Source organism: Mustelus asterias, chromosome 9 (assembly GCF_964213995.1).
Source record: "Mustelus asterias chromosome 9, sMusAst1.hap1.1, whole genome shotgun sequence".
Lineage (NCBI taxonomy): Eukaryota > Metazoa > Chordata > Chondrichthyes > Carcharhiniformes > Triakidae > Mustelus > Mustelus asterias.
The window spans coordinates 842,243-861,766 of NC_135809.1; the positions used below are offsets into that span (position 1 = coordinate 842,243).

Sequence of the window (19,524 nt, forward strand, 5' to 3'; positions counted from 1 at the left end):
TGAAAACAGAGTGTCTAAGATTGTGCTGGAAACTTAGTTTGGGACCAGATAAAATGTTGAGGTTGCAAACAACGTAGTTCAGCAAGAAACAGTGACTTGAAGGAAAATGGAAATGGGAACCAGGATGCAGAAGTCTTGGCAGGTTGGCAAAGCCGGTGATGGTGACTTTGCTTCTTCCACGGTTTAACAAAGAAGTTGTGGCACATTTAAGACTGGATGTTGGTTATGTTGTTTTAACAACTCAGACAATGGCCACTGCCAACATGTGCAAGGAAGCTGGCCCCCCTCTTTGGGTGAAGCTGCCAAAGAGTCCAGTGTAGATGAGGAGTCAAAGGCCAAGGATTGATCCTCGGGGGATCATTGCTAATGATGCTCTGGCTAAAATTGAACAGATATGAATGGAACCAGGTGAAGTAGTTTCAGTGAGCTTGAATACAGAGAAGACAAGTTGGTGGAGAATGGTGCGGTCAGTCACATCAAAGGCCACAGAAGTTGAAGAGAGTGAGGAGGGAAAATGCAACATGATCCCAATCACAGAATATGTCATTTATCACTTAGATTACAGGTATTCAGGTTCTGTGCACCATTTATGATATAACCACTCGCTGAAGACATTGAAAGGAATTTTAATTTAAGTCAAGAGTATTTTGAAGTATTCAGCAATGAGTGCTGATCTTTATTGAGGACGGCCTCAACCGGGGACCTTGGGTTCATGTCACACTATCTGTAACCCCCACGACTTGCCTGGGCTTGCAAAATCTCTCTAACTGTCCTGGCTGGAGACAATACACATCTCTTTAACCTGTGCTTAACTCTCTCTCCACTCACATTGTCTGTACCTTTAAGACTTGATTACCTGTAAAGACTCGCATTCCAATCATTATTTTGTAAATTGAGTTTGTGTCTTTATATGCCCTGTTTGTGAACTGAAATTCCACTCACCTGATGGAGCAGCGCTCCGAAAGCTTGTGGCTTGTGCTACCAAATAAACCTGTTGGACTTTAACCTGGTGTTGTGAGACTTCTTACCGATCTTTATTGGGTCAGACAGATGGCTGAGCTATGACTGAGCAGCATTTTGATAATTTGTCTGCAATCTCTGCCTTTTATCAGGAAGAACATAAGGTCAGGGTTGTGGAAGCAGCACCAGAGAACATGGTTTATGTCCTTGTGCTTGTACTCTGTTTCATGCTGCTTTTAATTACAAGATTGTTTGAATAAACATACTCAGCTGTGTACCTGTATTTTACTAGATGATCGTAAGACTTTGAAGATGTTAGCAGTAGGAGTTGGGGGTAGTGTGTTAAAGTGGATTGGGGACTGGCTATCCGACAGGAAGCAAAGAGTCGGAATAAATGGGTGTTTTTCTGGTTGGAGGAAGGTAACTAGTGGCGTGCCGCAGGGATCGGTACTCGGGCCGCAACTGTTTACCATTTATATAGATGATCTGGAGGAGGGGACGGAGTGTAGGGTAACGAAGTTTGCAGACGACACAAAGATAAGTGGAAAAGTGAATCGTGTGGAGGACGGAGAAGATCTGCAGAGATTTGGACAGGCTGAGTGAGTGGGCGAGGATATGGCAAATGGAGTATAACGTTGATAAATGCGAGGTTATACACTTTGGAGGAAATAATAACAAATGGGATTACTATCTCAATGGAAACAAATTAAAACATGCTACCGTGCAAAGGGACCTGGGGGTCCTTGTGCATGAGACGCAAAAGCCCAGTCTGCAGGTACAACAGGTGATCAAGAAGGCAAATGGGATGTTGGCCTATATTGCGAGGGGGATAGAATATAAAAGCAGGGATGTCTTGATGCACCTGTACAGGGCATTGGTGAGGCCGCAGCTGGAATACTGTGTGCAGTATTGGTCCCCTTATATGAGGAAGGATATATTGGCATTGGAGGGAGTGCAGAGAAGGTTCACCAGGTTGATACCGGAGATGAGGGGTTTGGATTATGAGGAGAGGCTGAGGAGATTGGGTTTGTACTCGTTGGAGTTTAGAAGGATGAGGGGGGATCTTATGGAGACTTATAAGATAATGCGGGGGCTGGATAGGGTGGAGGCGGAGAGATTCTTTCCACTTAGTAAGGAAGTTAAAACTAGAGGACACAGCCTCAAAATAAAGGGGGGTCGGTTTAAGACAGAGTTGAGGAGGAACTTCTTCTCCCAGAGGGTGGTGAATCTCTGGAATTCTCTGCCCACTGAGGTGGTGGAGGCTACCTCGCTGAATATGTTTAAAGCGCGGATGGATGGATTCCTGAGCGGTAAGGGAATTAAGGGTTATGGGGATCAGGCGGGTAAGTGGTACTGATCCACGTCAGATCAGCCATGATCTTATTGAATGGCGGGGCAGGCTCGAGGGGCGAGATGGCCTACTCCTGCTCCTATTTCTTATGTTCTTATGATCCTTGCAAAACAAGAAGGCCGAGGATCATTCAAATGAGAAAGCTTGATGGCAATTAGACTCAGTACCTTGCGATGTTTTATGGTGTTAAAAGTGTTATATTTTACACACGTTGTCGAGGAAGGCTGTGGAAGCTAATTCAAAGGGCTGTTGGATAAATACTTGAAGGAAAAAATTTACATGGTTGTGGGGAAAGACTTGGAAAGATTGAAAACATTCCTGGATTATTAGTTGCAGATTACAACTTTAATAATATGTGCCAATGCTACCATTCTTATTGCCAACTCTGAAGAGAAACTGCAAAAGATTTTGGATAGAGTAGTGAGTGAAAGTGAAAAGAAAGCTGAACATAAATTGTAAGAAAGCAAATTGTGTAGTAGTGTTGAAAAAGAAAATCCTATCAGAATGTAATACAAAGAACAAAGAACAATACAGCACAGGAAACAGGCCCTTCGGCCCTCCAAGCCTGTGCCGCTCCTTGGTCCAACTAGACCAATCGTTTGTATCCCTCCATTCCCAGGCTGCTCATGTGACTATCCAGGTAAGTCTTAAACATGTCAGCGTGCCTGCCTCCACCACCCTACTTGGCAGCGCATTCCAGGCCCCCACCACCCTCTGTGTAAAAAACATCCCTCTGATATCTGAGTTATACTTCGCCCCTCTCACCTTGAGCCTGTGACCCCTCGTGATCGTCACCTCCGACCTGGGAAAAAGCTTCCCACTGTTCACCCTATCTATACCCTTCATAATCTTGTACACCTCTATTAGATCTCCCCTCATTCTCCGTCTTTCCAGGGAGAACAACCCCAGTTTACCCAATCTGTCCTCAGAGCTAAGACCCTCCATACCAGGCAACATCCTGGTAAACCTTCTCTGCACTCTCTCTCACGCCTCCACGTCCTTCTGGTAGTGCGGCGACCAGAACTGGACGCAGTACTCCAAATGTGGCCTAACCAGCGTTCTATACAGCTGCATCATCAGACTCCAGCTTTTATACTCTATACCCCGTCCTATAAAGGCAAGCATACCATATGCCGCCTTCACCACCTTCTCCACCTGTGTTTCTATACTCCTGATGACTCTGCCATTTATTGTATAACTCCTCCCTACATTATTTCTTCCAAAATGCATCACTTCGCATTTATCCGGATTAAACTCCATCTGCCACCTCTCCGCCCAATTTTCCAGCCTATCTATATCCTGCTGTATTGCCCGACAATGCTCTTCGCTATCCGCAAGTCCAGCCATCTTCGTGTCATCCGCAAACTTGCTGATTACACCAGTTACACCTTCTTCCAAATCATTTATATATATCACAAATAGCAGAGGCCCCAGTACAGAGCCCTGCGGAACACCACTGGTCCCAGACCTCCAGCCGGAAAAAGACCCTTCGACCACTACCCTCTGTCTCCTATGGCCAAGTAACAAGTCTCACAACACCAGGTTAAAGTCCAACAGGTTTATTTGGTCGCAAATACCATTAATAAACCTGTTGTACTTTAACCTGGTGTTGTGAGACCTCTTACTGTGCTTACCCCAGTCCAACGCCGGCATCTCCACATCATGACTCCTGTGGCCAAGCCAGTTCTCCACCCATCTAGCCACTTCTCCTTGTATCCCATGAGCCTTAACCTTCTTAACCAACCTGCCATGTGGGACTTTGTCAAATGCCTTACTGAAATCCATATAGACGACATCCACGGCCCTTCCTTCATCAACCGTTTTTGTCACTTCCTCAAAAAACTCCACCAAATTTGTAAGATACGACCTCCCTCTTACAAAACCATGCTGTCTGTCACTAATGAGATTGTTCCGTTCTAAATGCACATACATCCTGTCTCTAAGAATCCTCTCCAACAACTTCCCTACCACGGACGTCAAGCTCACCGGCCCATAATTTCCTGGGTTATCCCTGCTACCCTTCTTAAACAACGGGACCACATTCGCTATCCTCCAATCCTCAGGGACCTCACCCGTGTCCAAAGAAGCGACAAAGATTTCCGTCAGAGGCCCAGCAATTTCATCTCTCGTCTCCCTGAGCAGTCGAGGATAGATGCCATCAAGCCCTGGGGCTTTGTCAGTTTTAATGTTCCCTAAAAAACCTAACACTTCCTCTCTTGTAATGGAGATTTTCTCTAAAGGGTCAACACCTCCCTCCGAGACACTCCCAGTTAACACGCCCCTTTCCTTCGTGAATATCGATGCAAAGTATTCATTTATGATCTCCCCTATTCCCTTGGGTTCTAAGCATAATTTCCCTCCTTTGTCCCTGAGAGGTCCGATTTTCTCCCTGACAACTCTTTTGTTCCTAACGTATGAATAGAATGCCTTAGGATTCTCCTTAATCCTGCCTGCCAAGAACATTTCGTGACCTCTTTTTGCCCTTCTAACTCCCCGTTTGAGATCTTTCCTACTCTCTCTGTATTCCTCCAGAGCTCCATCTGTTTTCAGTTGCCTGGACTTAACGTACGCCTCCCTTTTCATTTTAATCAGATCCTCAATTTCCCTGGTTATCCACGGCTCTCGAATCCTACCTTTCCTCTCTTTCCTTTTTACAGGCACATGCCTATCCTGCAGCCTTATCAATAGTTCCTTAAAAGACTCCCACATGCCAGACGCGGACTTACCCTCGAACATCCTCTCCCAATCAACATCCACCAATTCCTGCCTAATCCGGCTATAGTTAGCCTTCCCCCAATTTAGCACCCTGCCCGTAGGACAGCACTCATCCTTGTCCATTACTATCCTAAAGTTAACAGAGTTGTGGTCACTATTTGCCACATGTTCCCCTACCGAAACTTTGACGACCTGACCGGGCTCATTTCCCAGAACTAGGTCCAGTATTGCCCCCTCTCTAGTCGGGCTATCTACATACTGTTCCAAAGAACCTTCCAGTACGCATTTTACAAATTCCTCCCCGTCCGGACCCCCAGCTCTAAGCACTTTCCAGTGTGTGCCAGGGAAATTAAAGTCCCCCACTACAACAACCCTATTTTTTCTGCACCTATCCAGAATCTCCTGACATATCCTTTCCTCCACTTCCCGTGGGCTGTTGGGTGGTCTGTAGTACACCCCCAGCATAGTGACTGCACCCTTCCTGTTTCTGAGTTCCACCCACAGCGACTCAGTACATGACCCCTCTAAGTTGTCTACCCTCTGCACCGCAGTAATATGCTCCTTCACTAATATCGCTACTCCCCCACCTTTTTTAGCCCCTTCTCTGTCTCACCTAAAACACTGATACCCCGGAATATTCAGCTGCCAGTCCTGTCCTTTTAACCAAGTTTCCGTCACCGCAACCACATCCAAATTCCGCATAAGCATTAAGGCCCTAAGTTCGTCTGTTTTACCCGTTACGCTCCTCGCATTGAAGCAGATGCACTCCAGACCTCCAGGCCCAGTCAGGTCCTCCTCCTCCAGAGTGCTCCTCTTCTTAGCTAGCCTTGCCCTGGCCTCCAGCTCAACCCCAGCCTCAGTATTTACTGACCTACTGTTTTGTTCCCCATCCCCTGCCACACCAGTTTAAATCCTGCCGAAACACTCTAGCAAAACTCCCAGCCAGGATATTTGCTCCCTTCCAGTTAAGGTGTAACCCATCCTTTCTGTACAGTTGCCATCCTGACTTGAAGATTTCCCAGTTATCTATGAATTAAAAACCCTCCCTCTTGCACCAGTCCTTCAGCCACGCGTTCAACTGTAGAATCTCCCTGTTCCGAGCCTCACTTGCACTAGACACCGGGAGCAGTCCAGAGATTGCTACCCTGGAGGCCTTACTTTTTAGCCTAGCACCCAACTCCCTGAATTTCTCTCGTATGACCCCCCTGCTCTTCCTACCTACATCATTTTCAGGTGTATAATCACATCCGTTTGACTACCTTCCTTTTTAAATATGCTTCCTACCCTCTCGGAGACATCCAGTACCCCGGCACCAGGGAGGCAGACTACCATCCTGGATTCTCGTTCACTCCCACAGAACCGCCTGTCCGTGCCTCTAACCATTGCGTCCCCCACAACTATCGCTCTCCTAAACCCCTTCTTTCCCTTCCGGACCCCTGAGCCTGTCTCCGTGGAGGCGATCTGGTCCTCGTGGCTTACCCCTGGAGGGTCATCCCCCTCCACAGAATCCAAAACAATATACCTATTTTGGAGGGGAACAACCACAGGGGATCCCTCCACAGACTGTTCACTCCCTTCCCTTCTCCCATCTGTTGCCCATCCCTTTCTTTTATGGGAGACTGCCACTGGGGTACTTTCTGGCACATCACCCTTCTGACTATTACCCCTCCTAACTGTGACCCACGTGTCTTCCTTCCGAGACCCTGGTGTCACTACCTGACTATAACTTTTATCTATTAATCTCTCATTTTCCCTAACTAAACTGAGTTCATCGAGCCTCAGCTCCAGCTCCCTTGCACGGTCCTTCAGGAGTTGCAGTTCCACACATCTGGCACAGATATGGACTTCCGGGAGGCAAGTTGTCTCCAGGAACTCCCACATCCCACACCGAATGCAGTATACTGGCCTCCCACTCATACCAGCCATGTCCTTTTTAGTTTATGGGAGATAAAACAAAAAAGGGGGTGTAACAGAAGAAAAGCAAACAACCTCCCTCGCCTTCGCCGAAGCCCTGTGAGCCAAAGCCCTTACAGCTCACACTCTGCTCCCTGCCCGCTCCAGACGCTGCCCGCTCAAAAGTGCGGCCTGCTTTTAAACCCTCCAAAAAACCTTCCCCAGGCTGCTCCTGGGCCTACTCCCTGTTTTGAAAAAAACCTCCGATTTTTAAGCCAAATTTAACTGAAAAATAAATAAATAAAATGCAGACACAATCTTTCTTACCCTCAGCCTGCTCCTGTGGAACAATAATTGTAATAGTACAGTGAAGAATGAAAAGCTCAAACAGGAAGACAAATTGTTACGTTAACATCGGATGGAAGGTTCTGATGGGAAAGATTGATGGTAAAAGAGATCCTGACTCCAATCTTTTATTCAGCAACACCTGCTGGAAATTGCCCATGTGTGGACAGCATTGCCCTTTTCTCCACTGTTCCCAAATTCCTTGGTGGCCTATCAATACTCACAGTTTAACCTGACACTTAGCTCTTTGATCAGGTAGGTTACTGCTCCCAAGTATCAGACTGAGGTGACACAAAAGTGTTTCATAAGCGAGCATGAAGTCACTACATGATTTGGTAATGGGGAAAATTCTCGAATCCATTATCAAGGACTTTATAGCGGAGCATTTAGAAAGCAGTGGCAGGATCAGACAGAGTCAGCATGGATTTATGAAGGGGAAATCATGCTTGACAAATCTGTTGGAATTCTTTGAAGATGTAACTAGTCGAGTTGACAAGGGGGAACCAGTAGATGTGGTATATTTGGACTTTCAGAAAGCATTTGACAAAGTCTTGCACAAGAGATTATCGTACAAGATTAATGCACATGGGATTGGAGGAAGTGTATTGAGATGGATAGAAAACTGGTTGGCAGAGAGGAGACAGAGAGTAGGAATTAATGGGTGATTTTCAAATTGGCAGGCAGTAACTAGTGGGCTGCCACACTATCGGAGCTGTTCACATTATATATTAATGATTTGGATGAGGGAACAAAATGTAACATCTCAAAGTTTGCAGATGATACCAAGTTGGGTGGGAGGGTGAACTGTGATGAGGATGCAGAGATCCTTCAGAATGATCTGGACAGGTTGGGTGAGTGGGCAAATCAATGGCAGATGCAGTATAATTTGGATAAATGTGAGGTTATTCACTTTGGAAGCAAAAACAAGAACGCAGATTAATATCTGAATGGCTGAAAATTGAGAGAGGGGAGTGTGCAGCGGGACCTGGGTGTCCTTGTGCACCAGTCACTGAAGGTGCAGCAGGCGGTAAAGAAGGCAAATTATATGTTGGCCTTCATTGCGAGAGGTTTCGAGTACAGGAGCAGGGATGTGTTGTCGCAATTATACAGGGCCTTGGTGAGGCCACATCTCGAGTATTGTGTACAGTTTTGGTCTCCTTTTCTGAGGAAGGATATTCTTGCTCTCGAGGGAGTGCAGTGAAGGTTTACCAGGCTGATTCCGGGGATGGCGGGACTGATGTATGAAGAGAGATTGACTAGGTTAGGATTGTTTTTGCTGGAGTTCAAATGAATGAGGGGGGATCTCATGGAGACTTCTAAAATTCTAACAGGACTTGACGGGATAGATGCAGGGAGGCTATTCCCGATGGTGGGGGAGTCCAGAACCAGGGTTCACAGCCTGAGGACTCAGAATAGACTATTTCGGATGGAGGTGAGGAGATATTTCTTCACCCAAAGAGTGGTGAGCCTGTGGAATTCATTACCCCAGGATGTAGTTGATGCCAAAACATTGAATGCATTCAAGAGGCGGCTGGATATAGCACTTGGGGCGAATGGGATCAAAGGTTATGGGGAAAATGCAGGATTAGACTATTGACTTGGATGATCAGTCATGATCTTAATGAATGGCGGAGCAATTTGAAGGGCCAAATGGCCTCCTCCTACTCCTATGTTTCATTACATAGAACAGTACAGCACAGTACAGGCCCTTCGGCCCACGATGTTGTGCCGAACCTTTTCCGAAACCAAGATCAAGCTATCCCTCTCCCTATCATTCCAGTGTGCTCCATGTGCCTAACTAATAACCGCTTGAAAGTTCCTAAAGTGTCCGACTCCACTATCACAGCAGGCAGTCCATTCCACACCCCAACCACTCTGAGTAAAGAACCTACCTCGTACATCCCTCCTATATCTTCCACCACGAACCTTATAGTTATGCCCCCTAGTAACAGCTACATCCACCCGAGGAAATAGTCTCTGAACGTCCACTCTATCAATCCCCCTCATCATCTTATAAACCTCTATTAAGTCGCCTCTCAACCTCCTCCGCTCTAAAGAGAAAAGCCCTAGCTCCCTCAACCTTTCCTCATAAGACCTACCCTCCAAACCAGGCAGCATCCTGGTAAATCTCCTTTGCACTCTTTCCAGTGCTTCCACATCCTCCTTATAGTGAGGTGACCAGAACTGCACACAATATTCCAAATGTGGTCTCACCAAGGTCCTGTACAGTTGCAGCATAACCCCACGGCTCTTAAACTCAAACCCCCTGTTCATAAACGCTAACACACTATAGGCCTTCTTCACGGCTCTATCCACTTGAGTGGCAACGTTCAGAGATCTGTGGATATGAACCCCAAGATCTCTCTGTTCCTCCACATTCCTCAGAACCTTACCTTTGACCCTGTAATCCGCATTCAAATTTGTCCTACCAAAATGAATCACCTCGCACTTATCAGGGGTAAACTCCATCTGCCATTTTTCGGCCCAGCTCTGCATCCTATCAATGTCTCTTTGCAGCCTACAACAGCCCTCCACCTCATCCACTACTCCACCAATCTTGGTGTCATCCGCAAATTTACTGATCCACCCTTCAGCCCCCTCCTCCAAGTCATTGATAAAAATCACAAATCGCAGAGGACCCGGCACTGATCCTTGTGGTACACCGCTGGTAACTGGTCTCCAGTCTGAAAATTTTCCATTCACCACCACCCTCTGTCTTCTATGAGATACAGTAAGAAGTTTAACAACACCAGGTTAAAGTCCAACAGGTTTATTTGGTAGCAAAAGCCACACAAGCTTTTGGAGCTCTAAGCCCCCTCTCACCTGAAGAAGGGGCTTAGAGCTCCGAAAGCTTGTGTGGCTTTTGCTACCAAATAAACCTGTTGGACTTTAACCTGGTGTTGTTAAACTTCTTACTGTGTTTACCCCAGTCCAACGCCGGCATCTCCACATCATGACTTCTATGAGATAGCCAGTTACTTATCCAATTGGCCAAATTTCCCTCTATCCCACACCTCCTTACTTTCTTCATGACTCGACCATGGGGGACCTTATCAAACGCCTTTACTAAAATCCATGTGTATGACATCAACTGCTCTACCTTCATCGACACACTTAGTTACCTCCTCAAAAAATTCAATCAACTTTGCGAGGCAAGACTTACCCTTCCCGAATCCGTGTTGACTATCCCGGATTAAACTGCATCTTTGTAAATGGTCGTAAATCCTGTCCCTCAGGAGCTTTTCCATTAACTTACCAACCACCGAAGTTAGACTAACCGGCCTATAATTACCAGGGTCATTCCTATTTCCTTCATTGTTGTGTCCTGTACATAGGAGAGTCCCCTCAGAATTCATCAATTCCACACAATTTAAAGCACAAACACAAACCATTCAAGCTATCAGGTCCACACCAGCGTTTATGCTCCTCATCTGCCTCCTCCAAACCCATGCAGACATGGAGAGAATGTGCAGACTCCACACAAGTCAAGGCAGGAATCGAACCAGGGTCCCTGGCGCTCAAGAAGCTCAACACCACCCTGGAAAAAGCAGCCCACTTAATTGGACTCTACCACCGACAAAGTAACGGCAGTGTTTACCATCACTGTTCCTGGGTCAATATTCTGGTACTCCCTCCCTAACAGTTACACATGCACTGCAGCAGTTTAAGAAGGCAGTAAGGGCATTTAGGGATGTGCAATAAATGCTGGTGTTGTCAGCTTTGCCCACATTCCTTGAATGAATAAAAAGAAATTGCATTGGAAAATATTCAGAGAAGGTTCACTGGACAGATTTCTCGGAGGAAGGGGTTACCTGATGGGGCATGGTGCGACAGTTTGCACCTATTATCGTTGGCGTTTGGAGAAATGAGAGGTGACCTTGTTGAAATGTGGGATCCTGTGGATCATTTGTCAGGGTGGATGCTGATAGGATAATTCCCCTTTGCGGGGATTCTTGAGTTACAATTGGGGGGACACAGGTTGGAAATTAGGGGTCTCCCATTTAAGATGGAAATGGGGCCAATTTTTTTCTTTAAAGGGTTGCTGGTCTGTGGAGTTTTCTACTCTGGAATGTAGTCCAAACTGGGCCATTGAATTTGCAGTATCAAAAACAGAGTTGCACTTTTGATTATCAAGGGTTATGGATCAGAAGGTAGAGTTGAGGCCACAGTCAGATCAGCCATGATTCATAGAATCGCTACAGTACAGAAGGAGGCCACTCGGCTCATCGAGTCTATACGGACCACAATCCCACCCAGGCCCTACTCCCGTAACCCCACGCATTTACCCTGATAATCCCCCTGGCACTCGGGTCAATTTAGCATGGCCAACCAACCTAACCTGCGCATCTTTGGACTGTGGCTCAGCAGCACAAAGGCCAAATAGATTTTCAATGTCTGATTCAGTGTTGCGGTCCAATGGCAATCACTTTGTTAAATGACAATTGCATTGTACCGTTTTAATGACGATTACGTTGTGGCAGTTGCATTGTTAAAGAGGTGATTGGAATTGGCAAACCCTCTTTTCAGGCTGTGTTGATTTGATTTTTCATTAATTTGTCTCCTTTAATTGTTTTGTTTTACTCAAATGAATATAAAAGGACAGCCGTAACACTTGAGGGGAGGAGGAGCTGGGAGAGTCTGTGACCTTGCTATCATGGAAATAAACCTATTTTAAGGTAAAGGATAGCTTCAGGCTCATTGCTTCTCAACATACAATTAGTGGAATTAAAAGGTTTATTCCCCCTCATTCTTGTGTTGTATCCATAAGGGAAAAAAGAAATTGAACTATTTATTGATACACAAATAAAGGGGGGTTGGAGGAGGCTGGTGTGGACCTGATAGTTTGAATGGCTTGTGTTTGTGCTGTAAATTATATGGAATTAATGAATTCTGAGAGGACTCTCCTATGTACAGGACGCAACAATGAGTCATGTAGTGACTTCATACTCGTTTATGAAACACTTTTGTGTCATCTCAGTGCTGTCTGATGCTTGGGAGCAGTAACCGAGCTGATCAAAGAGCTCAGCGCCAGCTTAACTGTGAATATTGGTAGGACACCAAGGAGTTTGGGAACAGTGGAGCAAAGGGCGACACTGTCCACACATGGGCAATTTCCAGCAGGAGGTGTTGAATTGGAGTCAGGGTCTTTTTCCCCTCCCCCACCGAATGTCTCTTTGTACCTTCACCTCCACAGTGCTTTATTCAGCCAAAGTATCGTGAGGCTAATTGTAGCATTCCGACTGTTCCCCTTCTGAGGAGCTCCACACGTATCTCGGAATGAAGCCAGGAATTTCCTGATCTGATTGATACAATATTGAGTGATACAATTACCAGCTAGGAAGTTCCGGAATGTATTTTTCAGAGTTGTATATAGACCCTGAGAAATAAAAAGGAAATTAATGAATCTAAGTCTGGATTTTAAAAAAGTATACAAACACAAACAGATACATAGGTATAGCAAAAATTTCTCCTCTCTTTTGTAGATATGGAATATTTGACCGCTGTCGAGAGCTTGTGGAAGCAGGTTACGATGTGCGGCAACCTGACAAAGAAAATGTTACACTTCTGCACTGGGCTGCTATTAATAACAGAATTGATCTGAGCAGGTAGGTCCTCGAGATTCATTGCTATTTGACTGATTGTGCAATGGTATACGCTGCTTGTAGTAACTTTGTTTAAATGTCACCTGATAACAAGATTGGTGCTTGGTGATGGTCCGATTTATGAAATGAAAATTACATCGTTATGTCTTGTATCTCTTATACTTTGCTGAATGCCTGTCCAGAAAGAATCTCACTCATCATCACTACTTATGATGTCACTACAACCATTAGTTTATGTTTGAAACCCTCTCTCTGCTGAGTCGAGGTCCAGTTATTTATGCCATGCTGTTAATTTCTTTCAAGAATTTGCAGTTTGTGACACCTTGTTATGAAAGCAAACTAATATTAGTTCAAAATTACCCAAATTTTAAAATTTTTGATTAACATTGAAGGAGGATTCACATTTTGAGGATACAAGTCACAGCAGAAAAGGTCAAGGGGCAAAATGTCTGGATATGCAGCTTATTTGCAAGATGAATTGAATTTCTGGTCTCAGAACTAGTGTTTGAGGGAAAGTGGATTTACAATCCAATGTATCACTTAATCCCAACTCAATCTAACCCAACAGTAACTTGGACTTAGCGAACAACGTAGATCCATCTAATGTGGATAAATGCCCTCAGGTAATCAACAAAGTAGTAAGTCAGTTTGTGGAACATTGATTATGCAGGACTCTCATGAGCTGGGCCACCTTCAATATCAAGAGAAGAATCTTTAACTATTAATTAGCTAATGGGACGAGCCAGACAGATGTTTTGGCCTGTACAAGAACAGCAAAGAGATAAACAGAAATCCTTACAGGGAGAAGTGCAGAAGGTTGACACGCCTGGAAGAAAGATTGCAAGGAATTACAGTATTTTCTGTTTGTATTTTATGTTACTTCATTTGGCTATTCCTATTTTGCTACGGTCATTACAGCAATCGGGTCAGGGATTAGTGTAATATAACTGATTAGCCTAAAAAAACCTTTTAAATACCAACAGTTTCTGGGTTCAATTTAAATATAGTGCCGCAGGCATGTGCATTTAAAAAAAAATTATTTCATGGGATGTGGGCATCTGGGTGGCACAGTGGTTAACACTGCTGCCTCACTGCGCCAGGAACCTGGTTCAATTCCTGCTTCGGGTCACTGTCTGTGTGGAGTTTGCACATTATCCACGTGGTCTGCGTGGGTTTCCTCGGGTGCTCTGGTTTCCTCCCACCCAAAGATGTGCAGGTTAGCTGAATTGACCATGCTAAATTGCCCCTTCGTGTCGGGGAGCTAGCGGGGTAACTACGTAGGGTTGCGGGAATAGGGCCTGGGTGGGATTGTTGTTGGTGTGGCTCGATGGGTCGAATGGCCGCCTTCTGCACTGTAGGAACTCTATGCTTCTACCACGAGCAAGATTACCCATCCCAAATTGCCTTTAAACTGAGTGGCTTCCTTGGCCAATTCAGAGGGCAATTAAGAGTCAACTACATTGCTGTGGATGTGGAATCACATGCAGGCCAGAATTTAAGAATGGCAGATTTAACTTCTCTAAAGGACACTAATGAATCAAATTGGTTTTTAGAATGATTGAGAGATTGAATAGGTTGGGACTTTATTCCCTGGAGCGTAGAAGATTGAGGGGAGATTTGATAGAGGTGTATAAGATTTTGATGGGTATAGATAGAGTGAATGCAAGCAGGCTTTTTCCGCTGAGGCTAGGGGAGAAAAAAACCAGAGGGCATGGGTTAAGGGTGAAAGGAGAAAAGTTTAAAGGGAATATTAGTGGGGGCTTCTTCATGCAGAGAGTTGTGGGAGTGTGGAATGAGCTGCCGGATAAAGTGGTAAATGGTAAGTGGTAACTTTTAACATTTAAGAAAAACTTGGACGGGTTCATGGATGAGAGGGGTGTGGAGGGATATGGTCCAAGTGCAGGTCAGTGGGACTCGGCATAAAATGGTTCGGCACAGACAAGAAGGGCCAAAAGGCCTGTTTCTGAGCTGTAATTTTCTATGGTTCTATGGTTCTAATGATCAATAATGGTTTCATGGTCACCATTACTGATGAATAGCTTTCAATTCTAGACTTCACTATTGGTATTCAAGTTCCATTGATGGGATTTAAACCTGTGTCCTCAGAGCATAAGCTTGGGCCTCTGGATTAGTTGTCCAGTGACATTACTATGACGCCATCATCTCCCCACACAATGTTGTCCAACACAATTTGGTCTTGGTAAGTTTAACGATGTCCAGTTTATTTTCAAATTATCATCTTTGGACTTGCATTAGAAGTCTGTCACTTGCATGATGAGAGCAAAATATATTCCAATTTATTGAGCAGACTAATTGCTGCCCTCTGATTTGGTGTCCCTCTACAACACTCTAGTTTTTATCTTTGGAATACATATGTTATGAATTGTCTGTAGCCGTAGCTTTCTTTTTGAACTTGAACTTTGTAGTCAGGCTAAAATTAGAGGCAGAGGTAGTTAGACAATGGAAGAAAGGAGTTTGGGTGGAATTGGAGGAGAACGGACAAAAGTTGGTCACAGATTGATAAAGGTTCAGATTCATAACAAAAGAGCTCACCAGCCCAAATGATAACATCATTTATGCACAGGCATTTGTTAGAGGTGAATTAATACCCTTCTGAACTTCAAATACTCGTCCTACTTGATTAACTTGACATGCACTTCATAGTATTTCTGGCTTTCTTAAAATACACTTTCTAACTCAAAATACACTTTCTAACTTCACTTTTTGGGATGTTTTTAGCCCGAGATATTTATTTCAACTTCAGAGTGACAGACTTTCTTGTAACTGAGCCCTTGATCCTGATGAACCAAAATACATTTTTACGAAGCAATATTTTGCTCATTGCAGCAAAGTCTAGGAGTTAAGCAGGATTTTTAAAAAAGAGGAACAGGAGGAGAGCGTTTGGTCCCTTGAGCCTGTTCCATCCTTCAATAGGGTCATGGCTGATCTGACATTCCTCACATCCACTTTCCTGCCCTTTCCCCATAACCCTTGATTCCCTGACTGATCAAAAATCTATCGATCTCAGCCTTGAATATTCACAAGGGTTCTGCCCCCGCAGCTCTCTGTGGCAAGGAATTCCCAAGACTCTCAACCCTCTGAGAGAAGAAATTCTTCCTCATCTCAGTCTTAAATTTGCACCCCTTTATTCTGAGATTATGCCCTCTGGTCCGAGACTCTCCCATGAGGGGAAACATTCAGCAGTTACCCTGTCAAACCCCTTAAGAAACCTATATATTTCAATGACATCAGCTCTCATTCTTCTAAAGTCCAATGAGTAGAGTCAACCAGTTCCTATACCTTTCCTTATAAGACAATCCCTCCATGCTGTAGATCATCCGAGTGAATCTTCTCTGAGCTGCCTCTTTACATAAGAGGACCAAAGTTGTTCCTAGTACTCCAGATGTCACCTCAATAGTACATTGCACACTTGCAGCAAGAATTCCCAACTCTGAGACTTCAACCCCCCTTGAAATAAGGGCCAACATTTCATTAGCCTTCCTGACTACCTGCTGAACCTATGTGCTCGCTTTCTGTGTTGCTTGCACAGGTACCCACAAGTTCTTTACTCAGGTTCTTTACTCAGAGAGTGGTTGGGGTGTGGAATGGACTGCCTGCTGTGATAGTGGAGTCGGACACTTTAGGAACTTTCAAGCGGTTATTGGATAGGCACATGGAGCACACTAAAATGATAGGGAGTGGGATAGCTTGATTTTGGTTTCGGAAAAGGTTCGGCACAACATCGTGGGCCGAAGGGCCTGTACTGTGCTGTACTGTTCTATGTTCTAAGTCCCATCTGCAGTTTTTCTCCACTTAAATAATACTCTGTTCTTTTGTTTTCCCTTCCAAAATGAACAACTTCATGTTTTCTAATGTTATACCCCATTTGCCGACTTTTTGCCCACTTAACCTATCAATATCTCCCTGTAAACTGATTGCACTCCTCTCGCAACTTGCCTTTCCGCCTATTTTTTGTGTCATCTGCAAATTTGGCGACAATACATTTGCTTCCTTCCTCCAAGTCAATATATATTGGTAACAGTTGCGGTCCCAGCACTGATCCCTGTGGAACCCCACTGGTTACAGACCGCCAACTTGAAAAAGAACCCTTTATCTCCACTCGCTGTTTCCTGCCCATTAACCAAATCGCTATCCATACCAATAACCTTTTGTGAGGTACCTTGTCAAACGCCTTCTGGAAGTCTGAATCCAACACATCTACTGGTTCCCCATTCTGGTTGAAACTTACCTGAAAAACCCTAATAAATTAGTCAGACACGATTTCCCTTTCATGAAGCCGTGCTGACTGTGCTTGATTAGATTTTGATTTTCCAACTGTGCTGCTGTTACTGCCTTAACTGACTCCAACATTTTTCCAACAACAGCTGTTAGGCTAATTGGCCTATAATTACCCACTTTTTGCCTCCCTTGAATAGGGGTGTCACATTGACAGTTTTCCAATCCTCCAGTACTTCTCCAGAATCCAAGGTTTTTGGAAAATTACAAACAATATATCCACTATGTCTGTAGCTGCTGCTTTTTAGATCCTTGGATGCAAGCCATCAGGGGCAGGGGACTGATCTGCTTTTAGCCCCATTAATTTTATAATACCCCTCCAGTGATGGCAAGGGTACTTCATTCTGCCCTTGTATTCTTTAGTATTAATGGGATGTTCGAAGTATCTTCCGTCATATAGACTGATGCAAAATATCTGTTTAACTCCTGTGCCATTTCCTTGTTCCCCATGACTATCTCCCCAGATTTATTTTCTCTAAGGAACCCATGTTCAGTTTGACTTCTCATCCTTTTGATAAATGTAAAGAACCTCTAATTGACAGTTTTTATATTTGTCGTTTATTTTCTCTCTTTATTATCTTTTTCATCCTTCTTTGCTGGATTCTGAATACATCCAAGTCTTTGGAGCTAACACTGACTTTTGTCTCCTTGTATGCTTTTTCTTTCAACTTAATACTCTCCTTAACTACCTTGGTTAGCTACGGTTGGTTTATCCCTCTCTTTAGAATCTATTTAATTTGGATAAGAATGTAAGACGTTGGAATAGGAGAAGACCACATGCTCTGCCATTCGATAGGATCATGGCTGAGCTTGGGCTTATTTTCCCGTCCATTCTGCATATCCTGAATTCCCTGAGAAACTAAAAAATCTCTCTGACCAATCTTTAAATGTTTTCAACGATGAAGCATTCACAGCTGTCAGAGGGAGGATCAGTGGATCTATTAGTGACTTATAGCAAGACCAAATAGATTTAAAGTAGTTATGTACTTAACTTCCACAGGACACAACGAACACAGGGATTAGGAGCAGAAGTAGGTAAATCCAGTCCTTCGAGCCTGCCCCACCATTCAATCAGATCATGGCTGATCTCTCCTGGTCACAAATCCACTGCCCCACCTGTTCACCGTATCCCCTTATCCCTTTTTTTGATTAGAAATGTATCTCTCAACAATCGTGCTTCCTCTGTGCCTGCTTTGCCATAAAAGCTGAACCTTGAGACATGCCCCTGTATGAGCCTAATGTAGCGATTTTACTGATGTTCCATAAACATTTGACATAGGTGAAGGACGTCAAGTATAAATATATATCTGGGAGTCTCTGGATAAAGAGATGCCTATAAAATGGATGCAAAGAATTTGGGTCTGCCTCTTCTCTCTCTCGTCCACATCCACCCCCCTCTGCATAGCATTAGCTGAAGACTTGACAAAAGGCTTACCTTGATTCCAGAGTTCAAATGGTTCAAAAAGGTGCTTGCCTGCACAAATACAACTGATGGGTATCATGGAATTCCAAGCCAGGTTGCCTCCCTACCTTGTCACCCTCTGAGGAGTTCAACTGACCATCAGCCGGAATGAGTAGATCAACAACCAAACAGCCAGAAACAGAAGATGCCTCTTCGGAATGAGGCATGTAGTAATATTACGCTGTAATGTATATTCTCTGCAGCCTGTGAACAGAAGAACATAAGAAATGGGAGCATGAGTAGACCACACTGCTCATTGACCTTGCTCTGCCATTCAATATGATCTTTGCTGATCTTGGGGTTCAACTGAAAGACGGGAAGGAGAATATGGAAAGTGATAGGCAGCGAAATGAAGGGCCAGTGTCAAATGAGGACCGAGAAAAAAATAGTAGGAAAGGGAAAAAACATGTTAAAAGTGTTCACCTTAAGGTTTTGTACCTAAATGCTCGGAGCAATCGAAACAAAATTATGCATTAGTTGCACAGTGTGATATAGTCGGCATTACGGAGACGTAGTTCCAAGGTGAGCAAGGATGGGAGTTAAACGTTGAGGGCTATTCAGTGTTTAGGATTTGATTTGATTTATTATTGTCACATGTATTAACATACAGTGAAAAGTATTGTTCCTTGCGCGCTATACAGACAAAGCATACCATTCATAGAGAAGGAAAGTTTTGGGAACCTTGGATAACGAGAGATATTGTGAGCCTAGTCAAAGAGAAAAAGGAAGCATTCATCAAAGGTAGGAGGCTGGGAACACACGAAGCAAGTGTGGAATACAAAGAAATAGAAAAAACTTAGGCAAGGAGTAAGAAGGGCTAAAAGGGGTCATGAAAAAGCATTGGCCAGCAGGATTAAGGAAAATCCCAAGGCTTTTTATACATATACAAAGAGCAAGAG

At 44.3% G+C, this 19,524-nt stretch overlaps 1 protein-coding gene across 1 annotated transcript in view; it reads left to right on the top strand.

The window, feature by feature from the left end:
• The window catches only part of zdhhc17 (zDHHC palmitoyltransferase 17), a 158,570-nt gene that overhangs the window by 24,430 nt on the left and 114,616 nt on the right, over positions 1–19,524 (top strand). Inside the window, exon 3 of the mRNA XM_078219497.1 lies at positions 12,748–12,870. Within this exon, the coding sequence (XP_078075623.1) occupies positions 12,748–12,870 (123 nt within the window). The remainder of the gene's footprint in view (positions 1–12,747; positions 12,871–19,524) is intronic.